We start from the raw sequence: 22,872 nt of genomic DNA, 5'->3' as shown, positions 1-22,872 counted from the left end.
AGAATGAAAATTTCTCTCCTTTGCTCTTACATTTCTAAGGGAATTAAATCTTATGAAAATGTCAAACCTTGTAACAACCTCTTAGATGACTATCTGCACGAGTTATCCATCACAACACAAAGCATGATTCAATGGCTGGATGCATCTCAGGAAGGCATCAAGTTAGGCAAGTTTAGGTTATAATTTGGGGCAAAACTTCAGCAGTAAATATATAACAAACTTTCTTATAAATATTGGCCAAATATATACGACTTATTTTGCTTTAAAATTAGAGTTTCCTTTATAATTTGATTATCTTCATGTCTGAACATATGTATCAGTATCCACTGACATTATTGTCAAATATATCTAAATTTCTTAGTACACTAATTGTAATTAACACTTGACATTGCTACATATTTAGGGTATGCTAGCTGGGCACAATGTTTTAGTTTTTCTTTTTAAAATGTATAGGTGAAATGGGTACATGATATTTGGCTTTTTTGTGTGTGTGTGCGGTACGCGGGCCTCTCACTGTTGTGGCCTCTCCCGTTGTGGAGCACAGGCTCCGGACGCGCAGGCTCAGCAGCCATGGCTCACGGGCCCAGCCGCTCCACAGCATGTGGGATCCTCCCGCACCAGGGCACGAACCCGTGTCCCCTGCATCGGCAGGCGGACCCTCAAACCACTGCGCCACCAAGGAAGCCCGATATTTGGCTTTATATTCCTTCAACAAACCCCAACTTTATTATTATAGATTGATGTTCTCTATCAGTTAGCTATACAAACTGCTTTGAATAATTTTTAACAGACTATCAAAGGTAAAAAATACTAGAGACAATTGAAAATAGAATGGAGTTAGGTTACAATATTTGATAGTAAAGGCACTGAACTCTCGGAAAAATCTAAGCTGACCAAGACATGTATAAACAGATATTCCTTTCTTATAAACTTCTTTAAATTTCTCTGTATTCTTTTCTTTACTAGGCTTTTTCCCTAAGCTACTATAAATTGTCAAAGTACATTTTCATAAATTTTTTTTATTATATGAGTGTTGTTGATTTGAGGAGGGGGAGAAAAGTTTTCTTATTTCTCTTTTGTGTTTTTTTTTTCCTGTGTGAGAAGAAAGTGTTCAGATCATCTTTTTAAATAATGAAAATAATAATAACTGTTCCCAGGAGAATAAGACAGCAAAGAAGAGGTTTTGTTGGACTTAATCTGTGATAAAGCACTTTGGTGCTTCGGTTTTTGCGAGTTGAAGAAAGAGATGTACACAACATTTCAACCCTTCTATTATGACAGTTTATGCTTCCTGTACAGCTTATCTAACTCCAATGCCTGGGAAATAGACACGATTACCACCTTATGGAATGCTGCTTAACTTTAAATGTTCCCTACAGACTAGAAACCCACTTCATCAAAATTTATCTCAGTTTCTCAGGAATTATTTCTTCTGTAAGCTTCTGAATATTCCTGTGCAATTTTAAAATTTAACCCAAGATTGCTTAGACATAACTATGATATAAAAAGACAGAAAAAATTCCCACACTAAGGGAGTTTGTTCACAAGAGTTCCTGTGAAAGAGCTGCGTCCTATGCCCGTGTACACTTTAATCACTCACTCTTTCAGCTGTTATCAATTTAAAACCAATGAAACTCCCACACTGAGTCCATTTGAGCAGTCAATTTTAATATCTCAAGGCATCTGTAGTTATTCTGAATTGGCTGCAAAAGCAGAACTAACAAGTTAAGCTCTAACCATAAGTCGACATTAGGCTGGTAAACCATTCATCAAACACAGACAGTTAGTCAATACTCCAGTATGAAAAACCAACTAGCATTTTTAAGAAGAGCAATATATTCATAATATGTTTGCCAGTCTGGTTTGCATTGCTTCCTTAATGGCTGTGCATTTAACTTTCTAGTCAACAGGGTGCTTCTTGCACTGCCAAGGCAACATGTTTGAGGGAAAACTGGTCAGTCTTCCCATGTTTGGGTAATATTTTTACACAAGAATAAAAGGGATGGAGGAATGTGCCTTTTGTGAATAAGAATCTAGAAAGTGTCTTAATAGTTGCTTTTTATAAGAAAACTCTTTCAACCATATGTTCTGGATCTTTGAGCACAGTCTCCACTTCAAATATTATGTCACTGTCAGGCCATGTGTCTCAATTTTGTGTTTGGAAAATATGGTTGCTTGAAATACCTCTTTCTCTCCCAGGAATGACTCCATGACAGGATTGCTGCCTCCCATAGAGAAAAGACAATGAAGAAGGAGGAGTATTCAAACAAGATCAAGGCAGTCATCACTTCAATCAAATTATTTCCAAATTTCAGGAGCTCTGGGGGCCTTGCGTGAGGGGGAGTGAAGGGTGTTTATGACATATAGCTGCCTATTCCCAGAACTCTTTTATGTACTTTTATTTTATCTTCAAAAAGAAAGGACATATTAAAGAGAAATATCTAAGGAGGAACAATGCTACATAAAGTTTATGTTTTCAGATCTGTTGCCCCAGAAAATGCTTTGATAAAACACACTTAGAGCAACATAGTCAATTTCAAAGGAAAGTTGGGAGATATACCTCTCCTTATTGCAATTTGACTAATACTGACAGTCCACCAATTATGAATATCCAAATTCTGATACGGCCTCTTCCCTCTTTCCCAAAGAGGAAAATAGAATATGCTGGAATAGCACTTCTGCCACACACAGTTATTTTTCTGATGACTAAATTTTACAGAGGCTGGTCAAATTTCAATGTCTGTAATCAGATAGGGTAACAAGTCAAAAGAGATATATTTATACTGAACAAAATTTGCCCCTCCCCCAAATAAAATGATACAGTTCTTTTTTTCTTTATGTTGGGAATTTGTGGAACATTGATGATTTATAATAGAAATGTATTTGAGGGGAAAGATTTGTAGGCCAGACTGTCGGTGATGCTAAAGGAAATATTATAAAAGAACACTCTCTTAATCTTAGGATATGTCTAAATGAATTGCTGATATTAATATTTCCTGTGCTTGTAGCAGTCCACACGTCTGCTGAATGTGGACCCTGATGAGGAGATGCAGGTTGGGAGAGCTCTGATATGTACCATCTTTAGAAACACATTCAACATACATATAATGTGGACTCTCAAATCCCAATCATAGCATGAATACCTCCTTTCCCAAGCACTATGAAAAATTCAATTCATCTCACTATAAATGAAGCATTTATTCACACATTTGTTCAAATTATCAGTCTGCAGGTCAGGAAGAAATTCTGCTTTCTGCTCCCTCAATTATCCACCTCACCACAAAAAGAAATCAACGGCTAGTATTTTGTATAAGCAGTAGAATTATAAAAACTACAAAGGAGAAAGTGAAGCGCCAGCAGTGGCTTTGGATACAGTTCGTATAGTCTACCGAGGCCCTGAAAAGCTAACAAGAATTAAGCTGAAGAATCTTCCACTGTCTGTGAGCTGGGTTTAGGAGTCATGAGGGAACTATGTGGTACGAGAACACCTGCTGGAAAACAGCAGGGTATCAATAATAAATGCTAACCTTTAAAAAGGGGATTCTTGTGAACACTGAGGAGAGCCCTGCATCTTTCGCTTCTCTTCAGGTGGTTGCATGGAGGAAAGATTTAGGATGTGATTAGAGGATTGAACGGGTCATAGACCACCTCTCCAGAGGGCAGTGCAGCAGCCTCCTGGCACAGGAAGGAAATATCACATTGGCCTGACTTCTGGTCATCTGCAACTAGTTGAGGATATGCTTCAGAGAGCATATAAACTTGGGCTGGTGCAATGTCAGGGATGGGGAGGGGAGGTTTCCTAGCCTTTATACAGTCTACACACACACACACACACACAATTTGAGTTAGAGCATGCTTAAAACATGGTTTATTATGAAACAAAACCTGTCTCTACCTGTTACTGTTTCCTTACTGGCACTCATGCTGATTTCTTCTTATTTTAAGGAAACTTGTCAGTCCTTAAACTGGAAGGCTTAAAGACAGTATTTTGAGCTGGCACTAGGATTAGACTAACCCTGTAGAGCATGCCAAAACTCTGGACAATCTTTTAATGATAGATAGTCCATGGAATGAATAAAACCAGTATCTACTGCCAGGGCAAGAATTAACATGGGTTTTAGAGGCCACTGGCTAACAACAAAATGCCAATATGCTGGTTTCAAATCAACTGGGTCTCATTTTATATTCTCAGCATTTAGCATGCCTGTTACCAGGAATCCAGTCAGCTTTAGGGTTTATGCCTATTATCTGGAACTTTCTTTTACCTAAAAAAACACAAAGATCTTGAGAACTTGACACAAAGGGAAAGTAATATAATTTAAAGGAAGAAAAAATAACAATAATAGAAAATATTATTATTTGCAAATATACAAAATATAGTAGGTTATACCAGGAAATTACTGGTAAAACCATTTTGTAGGTACTAAAAATCAAGTATATATAAGTCACCATCTCAAATAATATATTCTAACTAATCCTGTGTGAAAAGGTCTCCCTCCATAAGAAAATAAGTTCTTGAACCTCAGGAAAACCAATTTATTATTCTGGCTCATTCTTTTCCTGCTTACCTAATTCACTCCCATTTCTGGACCTCATTTTTCTCCTGTTGTTCTAAAGTTATTTTGATTTTAATATCTCATAATATCAGGATCATTTCCTCCCTGGATAACAGGCTTTTAAAAGACATGGGCTTAACCTGCTACCCAGGTGCACTTTTTTTCTCAACATTTGTCACCTTTCATGGTGACCTGTGTTTTATTATTGAACAAAAGCTAGCTATATGGTACTCTGTTACCAACACATTAGCTCCCAAGAGCCTTTAAATAACAGAAATTGCCTGGGAACTCTAAAGGCAGAGGAACCAGGAAGCTTATAGGCCAAGATAAAGCAGCTTAAGGTTGGCTATTAATTTTGGCTAATATTAAATCATGACACAGCTCACACGTAAGGATCACAGTTCAATTATGAACCATAAAGAAGTTTAAAGAAAAGAAGATTTACAAGATATTTTTAAGCACATTAATGCACATTGTGGCAGTTGTGAGAGTATTTCAGGCCCAAGCAATGATAGACCCATGCCCCAGTACATAAATTCAAATATAATTATTCTTAGACTAACACTGATAAAGTGGCAACTTGGAGCATACCTCTACTCAAAGGTATATTGCAGTGTTGTGCATATATATTTTGCTTAAATTAATGATGTGACAGGAAGGTTACTTTGTCATACATTAGTTCTAACAAATTATTTTAAAAATACTTTCCTCTTAATGATTTTGCTATTCATAAACATAACTGTGGAAACTTTATGGTTGATAACTTGTACCTGAAACTTGGATAGCAAAGCTTTCTTTACTTCTCAATATAATTGACATCTTTTACAAAAGTACTGTGATTTAAAGGACATTATTTTCTCATATGACAAAAACCTTAAATAATTAGTTGTGTAGGTAATTATTAAACATTCTAGCAATTAGAAGACACCATGTAAATGGGTGTAGATAGGAAAGAAAATGAGCTCATGCCCATTTGTGTATAAAGAGTACCATGATACAAATTACCCAAAAAGATAAATATGAGACAACTGCGAATGATCTTTATACTTTCCTTAAAGTAAGTGAGTTACTGCTGGCTTTCCTTGACACTTGTTTGGATTGATTTCTCATACATTAAAAGAATACTTGGGAGAATGGTTTCCTAGGGTCATCTTGGCCATGATTTCCTCCATAAACATAAGTAAGAAAAGAAAGAAGCAGGAAAGAAAGGAAAGAAAGAAAGATGAAAACAATGAAGCAAAGACAGAAGGAAGGAAGGGAGGGAGTGAGTTGCTGAATGGTTAAGATAAGCTGGGCACTGTGTGAGATTCTTTACATATATCATTTCATTTAACTTTTATGATATAAATTTTGTATATCAAGAAGTTGATAACCAAATATTAAATTATATAGCTGGTAAATGATAGGATCTACCTTTAAACTTAGATTAGTCACATTCTAAAGCTGCTCTACTTTCAAATAAATTCAATTTTCTTAATTGTAAAATAGAGCTGAAAATTTTCTATCACCACAAAAAATTCTATAAAGCCTGATTCAGCTTATCAAGAGTATATAAGGCATACGGTATCCAATGGAAATATTTGATATTTGAGACAGGTGTGGTAGTCCCTATAGTCACCCTACAGCAAAAACATATCATTGACAAGCTACTTCTACCCATGTATGCAGAGTTCCAGCTTATCTTTTTGGAGCCTCATTCTGTAATAAGAATGGACAACCACGGCCCACCAGATATTTGAGTCAAGTCACTAATGTGATGGAAATAGAATGAGAAAAATATATGAACGAAAGGAACCAGATGAAATTGATGATTCAAAGTAGAGAAAATTTTAAAATAAAAAAACCTAGGGGCTTCCCTGGTGGCGCAGTGGTTGAGAGTCCGCCTGCCAATGCAGGGGACACAGATTCGTGCCCTGGTCCGGGAAGATCCCACATGCCACGGAGCGGCGGGGCCCGTGAGCCATGGCCGCTGAGCCTGCACGTCCCGAGCCTGTGCTCCGCAACGGGAGAGGCCACAACAGTGAGAGGCCCGCGTACGGCAAAAAAAAAATAACCTAAAAGTACAAAACAACAAATTTTAATTTATATCCTTAGATAAGTTAGAAAAAAATATAATCTATTTTCTGTTTTCTCACTTATTCAATTAATTAATGTTTATTGAGTGCTAAGTGCCATCCTCACTATTGGGAATGGGAGTAGCATGGTCAAACAAAATTTTTGCCTTCATAGCATGTGAGAGAGTGAGGTATGCAAGAAAGAACAGACAATAAGAAAGACAGCTAGAAAATTGAAAATATAATTGCTTAAGTAAAAATAAATTAATATAAAGGCGGGGGGGCACTTCCCTGGTGGCACAAAGGTTAAGAATCCTCCTGCCAATGCAGGGGACACGGGTTCGAGCCCTGGTCCGGGAAGATCCCACATGCCACGGAGCAACTAAGCCTGTGTGCCACAACTACTGAGCCTGTGCTCTAGAGCCCGTGAGCCACAACTACTGAGCCCATGTGCCACAACTACTGAAGCCCACGCACCTAGAGCCCGTGCTCCACAACAAGAGAAGCCACCGCAATGAGAAGCCCGTGCACTGCAACAGAGTCCTCGTTCACTGCAACTAGAGACAGCCTGCGTGCAGCAACGAAGACCCGACACAGCCATAAATAAATAAATAAGTAAATGAAAATTTTTTTAAAAAGGGGGGATCAAACTGAGAATTCTTTCAGAACATGAGAAAAATCAATCCTGATGATCTAATACTCACATCATAAAGATCACAAAAGAGGAAATAGAGAAAACTGATGGGAGAAACTTATTAACATAATAATAAAGAGAAAAAATTCCAGAGCCAAAGAGTCATTGTTCTTCAAGTTGAGTGCCAAGCAGAATAAATTTTAAAAATTCTGCCAATATACATTATCTTGATTACAGAATCTCAAAGACAAACCAAAACCAAAAACAAAAAAAACCCTCAATGTTTCTGAAAGAAAAAAATTTTAAAGTAACAAGAGTAAGAATGGAAGCTGCAACTCTGTATTCTAGAGGCAACGGGATTTTACGCCCAACTAAACTATTGATTAAGTGTGCCTGCATCCTGAAGATATTTTTAAGCAGTCAAGTTCTCATGTTTCCTAAATGAGTTACTGGAGTTACATAGAAATAGAAGAAACTAAAGCAAGAAAGAAAAGCCATGTGATTCAGAAGACAGTGAATACAACTCAGAAGATCAGTGAAAGGAAATCACAGGGTGATAAAGGTGAAGCCTGGAAAGCAACCAATACAAATGAAGTAGGATGATGGAAGGACTTTAGAAAACATTCTGGGGTAAAAACCAGGGAGTCACAGACTAAAGTATATAGAATGTTTAATTGAGAGGATTAAAGCCTTTGAGGATGTAAAGGCTCCGAAAGCAATAAAAAATAAAACTCTGGGGGAAAAAACATCTGTATAAGAAATTCACAATCCAAAAGTATATCAAACTAAACAATAGCATGATTATAAGCAAATGATGAAGCATAAGCTTTAAAAATAAGAACATTATAATATATGTGGCTGATATGGCATAGCATTGGACCCATGGATAAGTTAATCCAATCTGGCAAATCACCTGGGGAAAAATTCCATAATATTTACATGATAAATATGAAGTAAATGCTCATGACTGACTGATTTTTTTTCACATTTAGATTCAAAATATGCGGGGCGGTGTAATAGAAGACTTGATTGTGGTTGTGAAACAACATAAACTTACTAATATAACCTTCAAATGTAAAAGAAAGGAGAATCTTTTTCACCAGGATCAAGGGTCATTTCTCTTTGAGGGTCACAGAGTCATGATATTGTAAGAAAAGGGAAGGAAGTCTAATACTTGGTGCTGCAGTAAGCAGCCTTACCTAATCATAATCACATGAACGTTGTTTTTTTGGTTTTCTGCTTTTAGAGTCAACCTATAAATAAGTCATAATTACAGAAACCAGTGAAATAATATAAAATTTCAAAATGTAGAATACTCAATAGCAAAGGCAGAGGAGATGAAAGGGGAAAATGACACTATGCTTCTCATCTTGCCAATGGATGCATTGTCTCAATTTTCTATGGTTAATAGAACAATAAATAGAGGTTCAAGTATGTTGGATGTTTCAGAGGAAGCCAACAGTAACAGCAAGACCAGCTATATTTGAGTATTTGGGGAAGAGAGGGCCAGGTAGATGAAGTCTAGTTTAATTAAGATTCATTGTAAAATAAATCTGAGGTAATGTCTAAGCTTTATAAATAAAGATATTAAAACATGACAGATAAGAAAGATATTGACAAAAATCTATACCCCAAATAACAATAACATGAGATAGGGAGGCAGCCACCAGAAGAACTGTGAACAGAAACCATTCCAAATGGTGCACTGCAAGAAAGAAAACTGGGGTAAGGCAGGAAAACACTGCTTTTCATCATAAATCCTGGAGGCATACTATTTCATCCTCAGACTGGTTGTTTCCTTTACAATACACTGAGTAAAAAATATAAGTAGTGCAGCATTATTCTCAATTTCTACTAATATCATCCAGTATGGTTTTGTCCATACAAAGATGAAATAAACCACTTTCTAAATATACAGTACTTTCTAACTCTATCATTTTGATATAAGGAAACACTAGTTGCTCCTAAAAACCAACCAATTGTTATGTTTTCTAAAAATTGCACTGCCAAGTGTTTTCTGTTCTTGGATGTCAATGCTGCCATTTGAACGATTACGTAAGGTAGTTTGGTTGATGCTAAAGAGCTATTATCTCAGTTCCAAAAGCAAGTAGAGGACATGTATAAGCACACCTACCACCCTAAAATGTATCCTCTTCCTTATAATTTACATATTATACTGATTGGAGTTTTGTTTTCTATGAGAGGCTCAATGTAATAAACTCATACTTTTAAAAAGCTCTTGCCATCCCCTTGGCAAATGTGAAAGCACTTGGAGAAATTGAAAGCTTTTCAGAAGCTACCACTGCAATGGCACAATGATTGCAACGCCCACCTGAGCTGTTACGATTTCCTTCCACTGGGTGATCATTCAGAATTATCTGCTGGCCCCTTTTTGGCATCACAATGTACCCTTCTCATTAGTCATATTAAAGAAATCAGGAAATGCAGCCCCAATCAAGAGACTGTTTCCAGATCTAAAACCTAGCCAAAGAAATCACATATTGGCTAGGTCTCCGTGAGTCCTAAAAACAGGTTTTGAAGAAAGGCTTTGTGACTGAGCTTAGACTGTGTGATACTGGGACAGTTTTCTTTTCACATAAAGAACTTTGTGAATATAGTTCTGCTGGGCATTAAAGTCCATAAAACACAGCCTTTCCTGCCCCACAGTGAGGGCTCAACGAAGGCTGGCTGAATTCAAAACTCAGGCCTCTCAGTCTGTTGGGAACATTACATAAAAGAGTAAACACTTTGGGGCTTCCCTGGTGGCGCAGTGGTTAAGAATCTGCCTGCCACATAGGTTCGAGTCCTGGTCCGAGAAGATCGCACATGCCGCGGAGCAACTAAGCCTGTGTGCCACAACTTCTGAGCCTGCGCTCTAGAGCCTGCGAGACACAACTACTGAAGCCCGCACACCTAGAGCCCGTGCGCCGCAACAAGAGAAGCCTCTGCAATGAGAAGCCCGTGCACTGCAACGAAGAGTAGCCCCCGCTCGCCGCAACTAAAGAAAGCCGGCGCACAGCAACAAAGACCCAACTCAGCCAAAAATAAATAAATAAATAAATTTATTTAAAAACAAAAAAAAGAGTAAACACTGAAAAGTGTCTGTGGCCTTGTCAAGCCCCCCCGCCAGGTATCAGGAAGCACACTCGTAAGACGCAAAATACCACGTACAGCTTTCCCAAACCTTGGTAGTGGAGGCCTTTATTCCACATGTGGAAAATTAGACAGTTTAAAGAATTTGATATATATTCTTTGGGCAAATGCACTGCAGAATAAATTTAAAGGCATTATCCCTCTTTCTAAATAATTCTTCTCTTGAAAGAGTTAAGTCATTTTACTTGGAGAAATTAAATATTTAACTGTTAATCATTAATTTATGTTATGTGAGTTTTCATAACCAATCAGAAACACTGATTTCATTGGTTTTTTTCTAAGTCTTTGCCTTAGATGTGCTAAGAAAATGGACTTAAAGTACTAAATTTGACTAGGCCTGCCTTTTTTAAAAATTGGTTTAATCCTTTCTACTCGGTTAAAAAAAAAGTCTCAGAAGAAGCCTTACAAAAAATTCACAGTTAAAACTGAAACAAGCCCAAGAAGTGACTATATTTGCATAACTTGAACTGTATTTGGAAGAAAATTCCACTGAAGACAACAATGGAAGCTTATCAAATTGGAATTTCACATAGATTTTCCATAGCCCTACTAATGAATACTGACTCATTGGTCAGCTATGGTGAAAATGTAATGGAGCTCTAAGATAGGAAATGTATCACTGGAGTGTGTTCGGTGGTTCCATTACATCAGTATGAAAACTGCATCAGGCATCCGGTTTCTCTGCTGCTTTCCGAGACCAATTCTAGAGCACTATGGTTATTAATTCTTTAGCATTTTGACTGGGGCCAGACTGTGCCACTGAATTAAAACCCCTTTTATTTTGCCACAGTCATGAAAAATTTGGACTTTATGTCAGATTGGGATTGTTTGGGCTACTTATCTGGTTTTATATTTTGTCAGGATGGCGGGTAACATGCTACTGAATCCTTTCTAAGAAACTTTTAATCTAGGGGATAAATTCGAAGGCAGAATTGAAGGTACTACTGTATTACTATATGAAGTTGGATCGTGGAGGACCAAATGCTGTCCACTGAAAAGGACACTTCAGAGAGTAAAAGTCTGAGCTAAGATTGATTTAAAGCATGTTCGAGTTCTACTTCCAAATGCTTACATTCTAAGAATTTTCCATTCTATTAGTGATAGGTATGTTCATGCTGCATAGAATTTCACCTTTCACAATTGGTTCAGAATGCTAGATGATTTTTGTGATATGTTCACCTCTTTTAAAGTGGACTGAAATTGATAGGTCAAACAGTTAGTCTAAACTATTGAAATAATTCTCATTCTAAGTAGTGCTGAAAATATTATCTGCTTTGTCCTGTTCCTGAGAAATAATTGCATATTAAATCACTTTTTGATTTCTATAAGGATCAGTCTTTCAACTTTGTTCTCAAAGTTTATTTTAGGACTTCATTTTAGCCCAAATTCTTTTCAAACTCTTTCTTGTATTTAACTTTCAAAATATATGCATCCGTTAGAAAATTTGAGAACCAGAGAGAATAATGGACTTGATGCATGTTTTCTTCTTAGGAAAATAATATATTTGCCTGTGTGATCTAAGTGATGATTTCCAGTTATAGAAATCTACATCACTGGTTTTATCTGTCCATCTATCCTTTCATCTATATGGTATACTACTGGTAATAACAACAGTAATGAATAATAATAGCATTAATAATAGCAGAGGACATTTCTTGAATAATTATGTTCCAGAAACTCTGTTAAATCCTTTAAATGGATTATCTCATTTATTTGTTTTAGTGGTCCTCTCGGTGGTGGGTATAAGTATACCCATTTAACAGAAGAGGTATCTGAGGCTCAGAGATCATAACTTGTTCAATGTCCATATTAGTGAGTGGTAGAACCAAGGTCTGAATTCCAATTACAGTCTCTTGCCAGAGTGTTTTTTTATTCTGGTGGCTGGGCTGGTCTAGGATATTTTATATACTTTAGATATATTTGCAAAAGTACCTGCTTATTTCAGTTTAGATTGAGTTCTAGGTTCTCCAGCTCTCAAATCTGTAAGTTTTCATGACACTGGTTTAGCTTGGACTTTCTTCCTAGCACTTTCTTTCTCTCATTTACTTCAGACTATGACTACATGATCAGATAACTTATTATACAAATGAGGACTCATCTGAGAATGAAAAGGGCTGCTGTTACTAAGTATTCTGGGACAATATGTATAACTAGGATTGTCCAGGCACAAGGGGACATGGGGTCATTCTGATGGGTCACCAGGATACTTCTTCTCGGCTCCTGGTCCAGAGCCCAGATCCTCTGAGGGCAAAACTAGGTGTTTTTTTTCAATGATCCTCTGATACAACCTTTATTTTCTCAGGATTAGTTTTCTGGACAAGTATTTTTTCCTCTGTTATAGAGCAGAACGTTTAATAAGCAACCTAAAAAGAGTAAAATATCTTAATACTCCTTTAGAGCTGAATAACTATGGACACAGAGGCACATTTATTTAGCACTGTTACAGTAAAAGTATAAAATGCTCTATACCTTTAATAAGTCCTTTTTCTTGCAGAGTTTTCAGGGAAGGTCTTCGGGTAATAAACTTCTTTAATCTGCTTTTAACTCGGTTTTTGTCGCTTGTATCAGAAGCACTATGATGCAGTCTGAACACTGGAGATTAAAAAAAAAGTCAGAGGCTTTCAGTAAATTTTTCCTTTATGATTATTACTTTATGCAAATATGAATAGAAAATAGTAGTTATGGGACAACTACCTGAATTAATAGCTCAGGCCCTTCTGCTTAGACAGGGCATAGGAGTAAAAATTTGCCCATATGAAAATATTAGCTCTGTTGCAACATGCATGTGTAATGAGAATGTGGTTAGCTCCATATTTTCACAATTTATTTTCACATTCATTTCCTCATATTTACCACAATAATCTTTATCTGTATAATTCCACCAAACTGAATCCATACACAAAATTGCAGAAAAGTTCATCTAACTTAGAGATTAAAAAGCTCTGGTTAATTTCAATTAATTGTGATTATATACTGCCTGTAGGAAATGTAGGCATTTTCAAAGATCCTGCTTGCCCAAATAATTTCGTCAATTTTCTTTATCAAGTTAACCCAAAGTGATTTCTTTTTCAGAAAGCAGATATTTCTTACTCTTCTTATTTGTGTGAAATTACCACTAGGTGAAATTCTGTAACACATATTGCCTCAAACTTCTGCCATGTCCTCATCAGTCCCCCATCCTCAGTTTCCTAGCCTCACTGTTATATTCAAAGTTAGGTGTGCATCAAATTCATTTCCTAAGCAAATCTTTGCTGAATGTCTACTGATTATCACATCCCATGCTAAATGCTGTGAATTCAATGATGAACGTAACACTTAAGGTCCGTACCTTCATTAAGCATGGAGTCTAAATACATTCAAGTTATCTTATTATTAATGACTTTATTAACTAACTTGTTAATAATGATTCTTATCATTAATAATTCCTGAAATGATAGGAATTTATTATCTCTACGACCTGAGACACAGATCGTAAGTGGGCCCTTCACTGTCTTAACCTAATTACTGACATCATGTGAGGATTTGTGGCACTTAAGTAGGAACATAGAGGTTCTTTTCCTCTCAAATCATATTTTAGAATAAGCCAATCATTCAGATGGGTTAATGATAATATGACTAAAATGTATTGACACCGTAATTTATGCTTGATATTCTCCTAAGCACCTAACGTGATTTAACCTAATTCTACTGCAATGTAAGCTACATGTAGGCAGGGATTTTTATCTACTTTTACAAATGTTATTCACTAATGTGTCCCTAATACCTCAAACACTGTTTAGAATTAGTGTTTAGTCAATATTTGTTGAATCAAATCTCAAATGACCTTTTGAAGTATATAAACTAATTCATCCATTTTAGAGATGAAGAAGCTAAGTCAAAGAGTCAAGCTAAGTAACTTGTCCAAGGTCCAGTTTGGATATGGGACCAGTCTCATAGGATTTTTATCTGGTATTCTAATGTATTGGAGTATTGGTGAAAGAATGGAAGGGGAAGGAAAACATAAACATCAGGAGCTCACGTAGTCATTTAAAGTAGATGGTTTTAATCAACTAAAATTTTTTAAGTAGCTATTGGGTGCAAAACATTTTACTAAGTTAACAGTTGTAGGGGAGCTTTACTTGAGTCATTCTATCCTCTCCTGAGGATCTCAGAAGAGAAAAGAGAGAGATTTAGGAGGGAGCTGTAGCTGGAAGAAAATAAATTGCCTGAATTAGAGGATCTGAAGTCAAATTTTCCCAGTGGGGTCTCCAAGGAACCCGCAAAAGTGCCTAAGGGAGAGTGTATGCTTTAAAAATTCTGCCTGGCCTAGAGTGTGAGAAGCTTTCTTATAAATGGTCAAATAAGGATATTTTTGCAACCTCCTTCCTCTAGCTTTAACCACAAAATAGTTATAAACTTGTGTTAGCAAAATGGGGAGTTGGAGTGAAGTGTTAGGCTAAGGAAAAGAAGAGGAAGACATCCTGCCCTCCTCCTAGCTAAGTGTAGAGTGGAGTTTTAATTTTAAATTAAGTTCAAAATTTTGATTATCACATGGGGTTATACACTATTAAATACTGAGTTGAGACAGTACTTGCCACTTATAAGACCTTAATATCTTATATTACCTCAAAGTAAGGTTCTCAATCTTAGTACTATTGATATTCAAAAAAGAAAATTTTTTTTGCAGGGAGTTGCTCTGTACAGGATAAGGATGTTGAGAAGCCTCCCTGGCCTCCACCCACAATATGTCAGTAGCACACTCTCCTCAGTTGTGACAATCAAAAATGTCTCCAGACATTGTTAAATGTCTTCTGGGGTGAGAGGGGGAAAAAGTGCTCCCTGCTGAGAATCATTCCCTTAAACTGAAGGGACAAGTTATAGGACCTGCTTCAGTTTTTGTTTATTGGTGGTGGAAGGGCTACTCCCACACTGACAAAATGTAAAGCAACAGTGAAAAGCAAAACAAAACCCTATTATTTTAATAATATATCTATCTATAAGTAGCATGTATATAAAAATATATATGTAAAACATATATATCTGATCTATCTATTGTCTATCTATCTGCTATCTATTAATTAAATGAGCTGTTTATAAAAGTACAACCACTCTCATGTGAGGGTGGTCAATGGGGCTATCACTTGAAGAGGTTGGGAAGCACTGCTGTAGACCAGAGCGTCCCAACTATTGTATCTGACAGGATGGTTATGTAGAGTGAGATTTATGGATGCCCTCAGCACTCTGGGTAATTGAGCAAGACCAAGGCAACCTGAGCCCCTGGAAAGCTGTTGTTGGCTATGAGCAGTCTTATTTATTTGTTCCAGTGGGCTATGCAAATATTATCATTATTTTGTGTATTTGAACGTAAAAGGGTTTGAGGAGCACTGCTTTAGACCTGTGCTGTCCAATATGGTAGCCACTAGTCACTCAGAGCTATTGAGTACTTGAAATGCAGCTTGTGCCATAGGTTGAAATAATAATGTTTTGGATATTTTTGTTTAAAAAATATATTGTTAAAATAATATATTATTAAATTTATTTCTTGTTACTTAAAAAAATGTGGCTATGAGAAGATCTTAAATTACACACATAGCTCAGATATTTTTGGACAGTGCTGCTAGGTGATACACACACACACACACACACACATACACACATTGACCACCTACTGAATACATGACAGTGCTGGATTTAACTGTTGTGGATAGAAATGCATATGGTCTATATAGTAATAATACATCATGATAAGGAGTTTGAAGTATAAGAGACTAAGGGTTCTTAGAGGAGGAACTGACCTCAGGTCATTTTGGAGAAATAGCAAGTGCCTTGAAAACCCATGCAAGCCATAGTTGCTTTTACAGGACCATGAATGTCAGGCATTAACTGATTCAAAACTGTATGATTGGATGAGTCATTCTGAGTGTCTTAATATACTGTGCTTATATGCTATCCTATCAACTTTCATCTGGGTCCAGTCATATATAATCTGCTCCAATTGATAGCTGTATCAAAGCCCCATGGCTCTGGTTCTAGTACTGGGAGCTAAAGGGACACTTATCCTTCAGGAAAAATCTACCTCAGTAATTCTGGTCTCAAGTCTGCCTTTGAAATGATATGGAATAATCAATCTAAATTTTCACAGGTTACCATTTTCTATGTCTAGTCTCACCTCAAAATCTTGTTATTTTCCAAGATAGAATGTCAAGAAATTAAGGGCCAAAAGAGGTATTTTTTTCTGCCAGTTAGGGACTAGTAAATATGATATGATTAAAAAGTACTTTGTAAATTAAAACACATACATATGGTATAAATGTGAGATTATGAAACTGATCATATAGTGTAAATATATATATATTCAATACCAACTTCTGCCTCCACATGTGAGAAATGTTATGTAAGGTGTACTGGTTTTTCAAGAAAAATGAAAGTGTATTTTAAAATGCTTTAGCTTGTTTCTTTCTCATACATTCTGAGAAACTAGCAGAGTCTTGAATATGATTACACAGTTTTAACATAGCCAAACTATCCGAAGTTGCCTCTAATGATGACTTTCCTGGAGACAGACTAGAGTGTCAACTTCCATTTCCTGATGCCATAAATAATCGTCCTCAGATGACAAGTCAAATTGCCAGGCCTTTGCCATCATTCATTCTGCTCACTTTGTTTGCAGAAGTTGTTCGCAGAGATATGCAGAAGTTAAAGTCAACAGATGACTATAATATATGGCATAATTTTTATTAACCAAATAACTTGAAAGCGCTGTAAATACAAACTAAAAATGTAAAAAGGCCATGGTTATAAAGCAAAGTCCATCACTGGACCCCTGTAAACAGCAATAAAACTCTTTGAATATTGTGGTTTACAAATCTGATTTTAACAGCCAAACTTATAAAACAGTTTACGCTTTTCTGTTGTCAAGGGAGAAAAACTTGCCAAATTGTTCATTTTAAGTAAATACAACATAACCAATTAAGGAAAGCAAAATTTAAACACATGCCTATGGTAATCAGGACATAGTTTGCTTCTGATTTCACTACTGATTTTAACAGAACAGTGTTCCTTCCACTTTCCCACAGCACCCAAGTGACCCCACACATACTTTTAGAAACTTGTAATCACACAGTGCAAATAAAAGGACACTTTACTGGAAAATACACAGTGTGGTACAATAATCCATCATTTATGAAAAATAGAATTCAGCCTTTTCTCTTTCCTCAGAGATTCAACTACATTTTGAGGGTGAAGCTTACTGCAATTTAAAGATTTATGTTAAGCCAATGAGCAGTTTTTTTCCGTTCCCATTTAAACTTTTTATTCAAAAATGAAAAGAGACTAAAGAGATAAGGGTTTAAATTCCAAAGCATTTAATCTGATTTACAGAGGAATCACTCTTAATTCTACATATTTTCACCTCCAGGAAAACTTAACTTGAATTGGATTAGCTTTCCAGGTATTCTAGAATTTACTTTTATTTCCTTTATGCTTCCTCTTTTTTTTTTTTTCACTGATGGGTGATCTTTTCTTTCAAGCCCAAACAAATAGACTATTTTCCAAAGCGTAAGAATTTTGAATAACAATATGCAGTTTAAGTCTCCACACTCATAGGCTAAAGGCATTAGCTTTAAGCACCATTCTTAACCAGTGGAGAGATTTAATTGGTGTTAAAGCTGCTCACACCAGAGAATAGTTAGGATCCTGGGTTTTTCAAGATGATCTTCAATAAATATCATTACATATGAGAATAAGGCATTAGCCCAACACAAGTTTTATACCTGACGCAGCCATTATGGTGTTAAAACCACCTCTAGAGGTAGGAATGCTTATTGTAATGATGCCCTTTGTATATTTATTTCCCAACTTTAGTAATGGGAGGAGGAAGCAACACAATTTAGATGATGAATATCCACTACCATTCTATTAAGGGATGGGAACCACAAAAGAAAAACCTTCAAATCTTCCAGAATCCAACGGTTTGGATAATATGATCCAGAATTGTGCATCTGCCAGAATTTTTCTTGCTATGGACCTTATTTTGAAATATCCCCTTTTCCTGCCAAACTGCTGTTCTCGCGGTATTCCCATGTTACAATTACATGTTGTTAATATTATTATTTTTTTTAAATTTGGAAATGCTGGGAGAGCTAACATTTCAGAAACGTTGCTAAAGGAAAGTAGAGTCATTACCCTTCAGAAATGCTATTACAAACAAATTTCTAGGCTACTTGTTGTCACTTTTTTGATGGGGTTTTACATAGGGATCAACATCAGGTGTAGATAGATAGTTGTATTAGCAGCTAAGAGCTCCCAACACAGAGAGTCTGGTAGGATGTTCAGAGCAAAACTGGCGGCAGTTGCTTAGTGCAATCATCTTACCGCACTGCAGTGTTTGGAGAGGGAAATCCAGAAAGAAATGACAAAATAGGGTTATATCAGGCTCTTCATCCCCAGGGATTCGAAAACACTTCTCAAACCATCACACGGATTACAAAACAAAGTGCTGATTTTCTCCTTTCATATTTTCCAATATGACCTTCTTGTATTTGGAATTATCCTGTTGTACCACTTTCTAAATTACTAAAACAAGAGCACCTTACCCAAAATAGAGAAATAAAGTTTATTAAGTTTCTTCCCAGTCTCCTGCCTGATTCTTTTACAGGGCATATCTGCTTGCCCTAATTCATTAGGCTGTAATAAATACTGCTTTGCTCTCTCCAGAGTGTGGTTTTAGAGCTCCCAAACTTTGCACATAACTCCATGTCAGAGTGGGCAGAAAGGGTAAGTCTGGACTTAATGTACTGAAATGTACTGTTGGTCATTTAATATCTCTTTTTTTTTTCACATGCTCAGTGTAAACAGAAGTCATAATTTCAATCCCCTGAGGAGCTAAGTTATTGAAACTTTAAGTGACTTACTTGAAACACAAATCATGATTAAATCTGGAAATAATTGGAAGAGGGAATGCAGGGCATTTTAACAGCAATGCTTTATTTTAACCACTTAATTCCCACTTAGATATTGTAGAAATATAAAATAAATAATCAGCTGGAAACGAAAGGGTATGAAAACGTTCTCTTGCCAATGATTCATATTTATGCTATCGACTCATTTAAAGAGGAGTGAGAATTCATGCAATGAAATATGTTTACTTTTAGGCTAAATTATCTAGTTTAAATAGACAAATCTAATCATATTTTTATATTTTCAGTGTTAATAAAGAGCTGGCAGTTTACTGTCATGGCCCTGTAATTCAGCCATATGGAAATGCCATTAACTGCTTTTTCCAGTAATGTATAAATTCTTTATTGTCTTTTCATGTATTGACCTAATTTTTTTTTTTTTTTTCGGTACGCGGGCCTCTCACTGTTGTGGCCTCTCTTGTTGTGGACCACAGGCTCTGGACGCGCAGGCTCAGCGGCCATGGCTCACGGGCCCAGCCACTCCGCGACATGTGGGATCTTCCCGGACCGGGGCACGAACCCGTCTCCCCTGCATCAGCAGGCGGACACTCAACCACTGCACTACCAGGGAAGCCCTGACCTAATATTTTAATTTTGCTCATGATATATCTTAGATGTGTCTATGTTGATAATGCATTTCTATAGTGTGAGTCAGGGTACTATATTTAAACTCTTTTTACAGCATTTAGCATAGCATTGAGTTACTTAAAGAATAACTTTCAGGATGTTTATAATGATGATGATGACAACTTCAAAACTGTACTGCAAATATTGAATAATTTCATCGCAAATATAATTTTCTTTCAATTGTTAGTCTATCTGGTTTCTTTCTATAAGCCAGAGTTGCAAAAGATTTTTGCATCAAAGGTTATGGAAATACTACATATTCACAAAAAAAGGAAAGAAGAAAAAGAGAATACACCTAAATAGCAAAAACCTATGGTGTGTGTAGAGACATATGATGACATTTTTTCCTGAAACAGAATCAGATACAGATACAGTATAAGATGTAAAGATTCAGATCATCAAGACATATTCTATTGACTAGATATTTTATCTTGGCTTCTTAAAACTTAATGTAGTGTTGGTAAAACTTTGTCACTTGAGAGCTATTTCAAAACTTTGATAAATTTGTTAATAGAGTAAGGGGTTACTGAGCTAAGGCAGTAACTGATTTTGAAAGTAAAATTGTAACTGATTTTGAAAGTAAAATTACTAAGGAAAAGAAAGAAAGAAAGAAAAAAATAACATACGGCACCAATCCAGACAAAGGGCACCATGAACTAGAAACATGTTTTCCATGAGGAAAGGCTGCATATTAAATACAGGGATGGGTTCTCTCCTAGTGATAGAAAACAGGCCATGGCCAAATCAAATGAGAACAGCCTTACAGATGAATGAGAACATCAGTCCACAAACAGAGAACAAAATAAAGAAAAACCAAAACAATAGGATTGTAGGCATGGCAGTTCCCCCCATAGAGGTAGAAGCATGACAAAAGTCTAGGAGATTAACACTTAGATTTCTATGGAAAAAAAAAGTCAAGTTGGAGAAAGAAATAATATTCATATTTAAGAGCATCAGACAATTTCCATGCTTACTTTACATACTGACTCATGCTTAGCAGTATTTGCATTGGGTGGGTGGTATTAAAATCTTCTCTCCATACAGACATAAATAGAGCTATCACTATGTATTTTGTGCAAGTGTATGTATTTGTACCTTTGTGAAAATGTGTGTACAGATACTGTATTCTCAGCAGGCATGGGGGGAGAAATATATAACAACTCTGAAACTTTTTCTTTAACCTCTAAACTCTTGGCCCTACGTGTGATCAAGAATATTTTACAATGTATCCTTAATTTTTCAAACATAAAATTTGAACCAGGGGGGCTTCCCTGGTGGTGCAGTGGTTGAGAGTCCGCCTGCCGATGCAGGGGACACGGGTTCGTGCCCCAGTCCGGGAAGATCCCACATGCCGCGGAGTGGCTGGGCCCATGAGCCATGGCCACTGAGCCTGCGCGTCTGGAGCCTGTGCTCCACAATGGAAGAGGCCACAGCAGTGAGAGGCCTGCGTACCACAAAAAAAAAAAAAAAAAATTTGAACCAGGACAGGAAAATATGTAGTCAAAAAAATCAATATTTAAGAAGAAGTGGTGGAATAGTGTTTATTTAGATTGTGAGAAAAGTTAAATAAATATATATATTTAACTTTTCTCACAATCTAAATATTATAATTTTATATATATAATCATCTACATAATTACATATAATAATCTATATAGTATTGATTCTTTTAAAGCAGTCTCAATTTCCATTTCGACTAGTCAATCTGATCATCTAAAAATCACATGTATTATTAAAAATGACTAATGTTTGTAGAGTACTACCAGTGTGAGAAGGAACTGTACTAAGAATGTCATATCTCATTTAGTCCTTATAATCATTCATTGTGGTAGGTTCTCTTATTGCTGTCTATTCTGCAGATCAGGAATCTGAGGTTCAGAGAGCTTAAGCCAAGTAGCCAATAGTGGCCGAGCCAGAAATCAAATGCAGGGCTGTTTGATTTGGAGCCCCTGGGCATGCCTAGCCTGCCCCACTGCCTGCCTCTCTATCTGTTTGGCAATGCTGTCAAAGTTCTAAGGACATAGAGAGATGGCAGTAGCCTCCCACTGTGGTCAACTACTTCCAACCTAAGGTCTTAAATCATCTGCTTCAGGTGAACTGCTGACAAAATTACTCTAGGTGCTATGTGTCACTGTAGACCTAAAAGGGAAAATGAGTTGCTTTAGGTGAGATTAGTGAATCACAGGACAGCAACAGTGTTGACAGCTGAATACTCTCTGGATTGTCAGTCAGAACAGCTGAAGGTGGCTTCTGGGCTGAACAGAGCCATAACCATCATAAACACAAATTGAGCTCTTCAGCTACTGGGCAGAAGGTGAATACAAGGATCACTCACCATGCTCCAGGTGGCTGAATGTAGCAAGATAAGAATGAATATAGAAATAGAGCTATAGGGTGGAGATTGGGGCTTCCTTTTAAGCAAAAATGCCTAGTGACCTAGCCAGTTCTCTCAATTTCTTAGTCCTTGTTCTTGATTCCTGTCATCACACAATCCTTTTTCAAAAACAGATGATGCACTCTTAGCCCACAATACATTCACAATACATTCAAAGCACATATATTCACACCTACAAACTCCTTAGTTCTTCTCTCAGCCCAACCAGAAATCTCATTCTTCTCTATACCCAACCACAGAGTCTGCTTGTATTATTCCTAGTTGCTTCATAGGAGTAAGTTCAGGATCAGCATTTAAGGGGAAGGCAGATAAGAACCACTAATATGTGGCCTCCTTCTAACAGCTAATGCTGTTCCTTTTCAAAAATGTGTGCTCCATTCTCTCTCATGCATTTTTTCTCTGTTTTGAATACTACCAGTTTTGGATTTTGAATTTCAACTCTGATACTTAACAGTGGTAAGATCTTATTTAAGCAGTATAAGTTCTTTTTGCCTCTATTTTCTCATCTGTTTAATGG

The 22,872-nt window shown here is 36.6% G+C and overlaps 1 protein-coding gene across 2 annotated transcripts in view; it reads right to left on the bottom strand.

The window, feature by feature from the left end:
* The window catches only part of ARHGAP15 (Rho GTPase activating protein 15), a 618,249-nt gene that overhangs the window by 245,368 nt on the left and 350,009 nt on the right, over positions 1 to 22,872 (bottom strand). For both annotated transcript variants that reach the window (XM_082630937.1, XM_082630938.1), the window contains exon 9: positions 12,867 to 12,989. In XM_082630937.1, the coding sequence (XP_082487063.1) occupies positions 12,867 to 12,989 (123 nt within the window). The remainder of the gene's footprint in view (positions 1 to 12,866; positions 12,990 to 22,872) is intronic.

This window comes from Mesoplodon mirus (genome assembly GCF_964341445.2).
Source record: "Mesoplodon mirus genome assembly, chromosome: 8".
NCBI classification, from domain to species: Eukaryota; Metazoa; Chordata; class Mammalia; order Artiodactyla; family Ziphiidae; genus Mesoplodon; species Mesoplodon mirus.
Note: the sequence above shows the minus strand (reverse complement) of the source record. Positions and strands in the feature narration are given on the sequence as shown.